The 6385-nt window shown below is 44.2% G+C and overlaps 1 protein-coding gene across 1 annotated transcript in view; it reads right to left on the bottom strand.

Annotated features, from left to right (window-relative positions):
* Window positions 1–3210: 3210 nt before the first annotated feature.
* Window positions 3211–6385, bottom strand: part of Metap1 (methionyl aminopeptidase 1) — a 34672-nt gene continuing 31497 nt past the window's right edge. The window contains exon 11 of the mRNA XM_028760426.1: window positions 3211–4820. Within this exon, the coding sequence (XP_028616259.1) occupies window positions 4657–4820 (164 nt within the window). The 3' untranslated portion in view covers window positions 3211–4656. The remainder of the gene's footprint in view (window positions 4821–6385) is intronic.

Here is a 6385-nt window from a genome sequence, read left to right as displayed (position 1 = left end):
GAATGTGAGGGGCATGTAGAATGCAGCACTGGATTACCTCCCACTTACATATATATTCATCTATTCCCAACAGCCCGAGATATGAGGCCACGCTGTGATCCCCACAGAGTAGTGCTCAGAAGCATGGCTTGCCCTTGTTTTCTCAGCTCTCAAAAACACTGACTTCAGTTTAAACAGTTAGGGCCTGAATTAACTGCTCCTAATAATGCAAATCGGCTTCACAGTCATATTGTATAAAATGTTGCTAAGCTGTGACATCAGCGTACCAAGGTCTAATTTGTCCCCTTAGCCACACAGTTCTAATCAGATCCCTGGTGTATGGTCATGTGTGTCTCTCAAAACACCGTAGTACAGATGTGCTCACAAGTTCTTGAAAACAACATCCTTGGCTTATTCCAGGGAGTCAGATGGAGAAGGGAAAGAACAATAACAGGGCTAAGAACCTCATTACTCAAAAAAAGTTTACAATGTTTTAAAAAGCTGGTCACAGGGATTTCCCAACCCTCTTCACACAAGCTTCTTGAGCAACTGACACCCTCAAGTGGTCAATTCTAAATGAGATGTGTATATCACACCCCTCCTCCAAGGCTCAGATCTTTGTGGAAGATGAAGTAGAAAGACTTAAGAGCCAAGGGTGGTAGATGATTCGAGGAAACTTCCAGACAAAACCTAGAAGCTGCACATGCGGGCTCAGAGCAATTTGTGACAACTTGTGTAAGACCTCCATAAGCTCAGGCCAGACAAAGACTCAGCATGAAGACAGGAATCTGAGGATAAATCCCATCACTAGGCAGGAAGCTATTGGCCTTTGGGAGTTGTTAACAGAAGTGAAGTCAGATTTAATGGCAGGATACCTGGGGTCATATCCCAGGGCAGGCCTCCACTCTGAGGAGTTGGGCAACATAAACTGGACTCAATGGGTTTAAAAGCAAAGTCGAATGGGTAGAGAGTGGTGGGTGGTTGGTTAATCCCAGCATTTGGGAAGCAGAGACAGGAGTATCTCTGGGACTTTGAGCCTGGTCTATAGACTGAGTTCCAGGACAGCCAGGGCTACACAGTAAAACCGTCTCTAAAAACAAAACAACAAAAAAATGTATGACCTAATAGTGACAGCTGGGTTTGAGGGGATTGCTAAGGGAGCAGTGGATTGTCCACCAATGAAAGTAAAGGGATAATATAGTTCTGTGCTTCTTTGTAAAATGTCAATAAGTGTAAATAGAATGCTAGAGCTGGGAAAACCATCTTGTAGGGCAAATGCAAGGAAATAGTGGATTCAGGCAAGGACGTCAGTGAATGCTAAGATCATTCTTAGCATGAACGTGAGATCCATATTGTCTCCAAGTAGCTTCTCCCAATCTACTCGTCTAAAGAAGTTACAAGGGAGAAAATGGGGAGAGATCGACACCAAGTGATCAAAAATATTGGACTACTGTGATAACTCATGGGACGTAATGAATGCAACATGACATCTGTGAAGTCCTACATGTACCCTCATGAGAATTAAGACTTATATGCAACTGACACAATTTTTCATGTGTTAATTTCATAAAACACTAAGGACGGGAGTTATTCTAGAACATGGACAACTACTGCTACGAGGCAGTCAGGGAAGGAAACAGTCTGAATAACTCAGTTTATACATGGGTAATTACTGGGAATTAAATCGCAAAGCTCTGTGTGCTGGTCACTCTATCAACTAGTTATACCCCTGGCACAAATATCCTTAAAGAAATATAGGTTGAAGTAGCAACAGGTAAAGTACAATGCCCTTTTACCATGTGCAAAGACCGGGCCCAACCCCAGGACTAGGTCACAGAAAGGTATACACATAGACATGTGAAGCAAGGGTGGCAAAAACCCACCAAGAATCACATTTTATTCTGTTTAAGTGTGGTGTGTGTGCACTGAGACCAGAGAAGTGCAGGTGTCCTCCACCACTCTGCGCCGTGTTCCTTCAAGGCAGCACCTCCCTGAGCCTGGAGCCCATTTTGTAGCTATACTGGCAGCCAGCAAGCCTGAGCACCTCCCTCACTGCTGGGATTACAGATGTGTGTGGGACATGTGGCTTTCACATGGGTGCTGGGATCACAACACTGGTGCTCAGGATTGTGCGTCAAGCAACCATTGTCGCTACTAAGCTATCTCTGCAGCCCAAGTGTGTCTACTTTACAGAGGATTCTGTTCACTTTAACCAAACCGGAAGTGACTGAGAAAACACTAACTGACAACAGGAAATCCCTAGCCTTCCTGTCTATGATTTAGAACATGTGGGAGATGAGTAATATATACGTTAGTGTAAGGGTGTTTCCAGATTTTTAACTGAGGTGAAGAAAGAGACCCATGCTGACTGTATATGGCACCACCCTATGAACTAAGGTCCTGGACTGAATATAAAGAGGAAAAGGAAGAAGCCAGGCAAGCACCTCCATCATCTTCCTCCTTCCTGGGGACACAAGGTGACCAACAAGCAGGTGGATGCTGTACCACCAGGCCATTCTTCCAAGATCCACTGTGTCCCTTTTAGACTGTAAGCCCAAATACAACTTCCCTCAGGTTGCTTTTGTTGAGTGTTGTCATGGCAACAAGAAAAGCACTAATTAAAAAAAAGGCAGACATGTTTTTCTTCTTTCAAGTTATAACTACAGAAGTGCAAGAGACAGGAGGAAAAAGAACAATGGGCTTACACGTTAATCTAGGTGTGCTGCAGCAGAGGAGAGCACTTGCCTACCACCTCTAAGGCCACCAGTTCAATCCCAGCCCTGACAAAAAGGATAAGAGTAAATTAATACATTCACTTACTGTGGTTGTTGTACAAGAATGAAAGTAGATGTTTTGTAACCTAAATCTAATTCCTTTAATCCAGTTTTGACTCAAGATTAGACTGGAGCCCACAGTTTAAAAAACCAAGGACAGCAGTCTAACCATCTCTTCACAAAGCTACACCAAGAGTTTGTTCCTGGAGCTTTATTTCTAATGATATAAACTGAACAGCCGGCCCACCTCCATTGCTAATTCTACTGTCAAATATAAAATGTCCCCCTATACCACAGTCTTGGTCTTAAAGGCTCCCCTGATACAGCTGCACTTCAAACGGTGCCTGCACTTTGCTGTACCTGAAAAGGTGCTCTGATGGCAAGGAGGTTAGACTATAAGATTAGCCTCATCCCCACTGATTCCCTCTAAAATCCCAACAAATGCAACTAGAGGAAGTGGGATAGTCATCCAAACGTTTAATCTCCCTTTACATATTATATTAACATTCATATTACAAGGCATTCCATTCACAAAGATTACAGTTCAATAAAAACTTTAAACGCACACACCCAGAAGTCTACACCAGATTCAATCACTTTACTAAATCATTAAAATAAAGTCATGAAAACATTATCATCATTCTCTTAAAGCAATAAGGTCTGAGGCACTCTGGGAAAGATGTCTTAAAGTATGTGTCAGTGGTATCAAATTATACTAAAAAGTCATGAGACACCTAGTAATAAAGGATACTCTCATGACAACTTCATCATCTGGTGTCCCCACTGCATCCACTGAACAACCACAGGAGCACAGATTCCGGGCACCACGGTCATTTCTGATGAGACTCTCAAGGATACGGAGGTGAGGTGCATTTGCAATACAGGATAGCAGCATGCATACTGAGTGTTTACAGTACTGCAACGAGTTTCTTTCTCATTCTGCTAAGTTTACTAAATGGTAAACCCACAGCCACCCATAACTAATGCTCATACCTGGGGACATTTGGGAACTCTCCCCCATCATCTGCCACAGGACATCTGCCACTCTTCTGAGGGCTCTGGAGGTGTACCCTTACAGCAGAAGGTTCTGAAGAAAGGGGGCTTCTTCCCTCACATCTGTCAAACAGAGGTCTGAAGTAGCAGTGCACTGGGAAACTAGCCTGCAGTTCCTGGCCACTCCCTGCAGCACAGCTATTTTTATCACACACCAGACCTTACAGTCAGGTAACCTCTCACGTGAATCTTACCACTCACTCACTGACACACAGTCCGCACTGCAGCGGAGTCTTCCCTGCAGACATACAAGATAAACAATCAGCATTGGGGGGGGGGGGGGGGCGCCCAGAGGAGACCAGGTCCTAACTAGGAATCACTCACTAATGAGGCATGGGTCCGTTTATGAGAGCAGATATCCTGTCAAAGCAGAATCCACCCAGACAGAAGGTCATATAGTGTTCAGTGATCCTGTATATGGAATTTAAAATGTATGCATATAGATTTCCATATATATCAATATATAATAAAAAATCTGGAGCAACATGTTGCTAAAGTTTCAAGATTTCTCATCTTCAACTTTCTCTTGGAAAGCAGCTGGCCCTTGGTGGCTGCTCTGTGGCAGTGATAAAGCAATGAGAAGCAGATCTAGGTCATAGTGCTCAAGGGGCAAAGAAGAAAACACAGTACAGAGAACTGAGGGGTGAGGCCAGGGACGGAAGGACGGAAGTAACGTCTCCTTTATTCTTCTCAGCTTTCAGACCCAAAAAGCTCGAGGACACACCAAATGTGAAGTCCATTCTTACCCACAGTCAAAACAAAACGAGTGATTAAAAAAACTTCATTTCTGTACTTTCAATAAAATGCACAGTACGAGATGGTGCTCGGATGTTAGGTATCTTGAGAGAAATTAAACCTGGGACATGAAATGAGGCCGAGAGCTATCGAGTCTCCGGGTGAGAATTTCACAGCCAGTGTCCGTGACCAGCAGGGTGTGCTCAAACTGAGCAGATCGCTTCCCGTCCCTCGTCACTGCAGTCCAGCCATCTGGCCAGGTCTCATCCTGCCATCCACCTGAACAAGCAAAAATAGTTGCTTAGTTCTGTCACTCAGAGTCCTAAACAGACACTAGGTAAATACACACCCAGAGGAAAGAAGCAGTTCAATGCGCTCTCAAGATCCCTCTAACACTTGGTTTTAGCCAAAGCTTTTCTAACTTCATTCCATCTGTAGCACTAATGAAGTAACAACGTCTGAATTTCCTCACGTGTATCAATTTGACAATTTTTCTATTTCTCAATATCAAATCAAGAGGCATTTCCAAAATAAAGGTATCAGACTTCCTTTCAACAAACACATGGAAACTCCTCCCACAAAACTGGGCAGGAACTTATGACTGGCAACTTTCCAGGATAATGGACTGAACTATCCCAGTGTACAAAGTGAACATGAGTTCCTGCACCACTATAGCAAGTCACTCCTGAATTGTGAATCACTGACAGGCACACAATTAGAGGCTGACAACAGATTATACTATAAAATCCTTATAACCAGAGAAAATAGTGGCAAAGAAAAATAGGGGGTTTGAGGGCTAACAAAATATGAGAAGATAGCTCAGTTGGCAAAGCACTTTCCTTAAAAGCATGAGAACTTGAGATTCATACCCAGCACCCATGTAAAAAGCTAGCAGGCTCTGGGGTGTTAGGCAGCTAGCTCTCCTGGGGCTTGCTGGATGCCAGCTTAGTCTAATTGGCAAACCTCATGTCCCAATGAGAGACGAATTTCAAATCCAAAGCAGAGGGCTCCTGAGAAACAGAACGTAAGGTTGCTCTCTGGTCACTAAGTGTTCAGACCTGGAGGACCTGGAAAGGGTGTGCTTCAATAGAGGGCTCAGGACACACTGGCCAGCAGCCCCAACATGCTGCTCTGCTTAAACCCAACGAAGAACTGGTACAAGTATTTCCCAACACCATGCCCTCCATTACAGCCCGTGCCATCACAGAAGACCATAAGAGACTGGCTAGCAGAGATTAGTGTGTCTGCGATGTGCTTCCTTGCGATGGAGCACGAAACTACAAGACTGGAGTGCTGACTGTACGGCCAGATGGCTCACCAGTCTGACAAATTTTGCTACATAAGCTACTGTGTGACCAAGGCAAGTTACACTCTTCCGGGATCTGTTTCCTCCTAACACCTTCGCCAAAAATGGAATTAACTTGTATAACTAACTGTGTGTCTCCCCTTCTCCCTCCTACATCAAGCAAGAACTTGTAAAGAGGCTTGATGTAGGGTCTTACTCTCAGAGCTCATCATCTGATACGACCTCTATGAATCACCGCGTACAAAGTATCATCTTGTTAGAAACCCACTGGATGTTCAATTCTCTACACAGTACCAATCGAGTACAACAGGGAGAGTAAGAAAAAGGACAGAGCCGGGCGGTGGTGGCGCATGCCTTTGATCCCAGCACTCAGGAGGCAGAGGCAGGCGGATTTCTGAGTTCGAGGCCAGCCTGATCTACAGAGTGAGTTCCAGGACAGCCAGGGCTACACAGAGAAACCCTGTCTCGAAAAACAGAAAGAAAGAAAGAAAGAAAGAAAGAAAGAAAGAAAGAAAGAAAGAAAGAAAGAAAGAAAGAA

The sequence above is a fragment of the Grammomys surdaster genome, unplaced genomic scaffold, assembly GCF_004785775.1.
Source record: "Grammomys surdaster isolate TR1022 unplaced genomic scaffold, NIH_TR_1.0 126531, whole genome shotgun sequence".
Classification (NCBI taxonomy): domain Eukaryota; kingdom Metazoa; phylum Chordata; class Mammalia; order Rodentia; family Muridae; genus Grammomys; species Grammomys surdaster.
The sequence above is the reverse complement of the archived record's forward strand: the minus strand, read 5'-3'. Positions and strand labels throughout refer to the sequence as shown.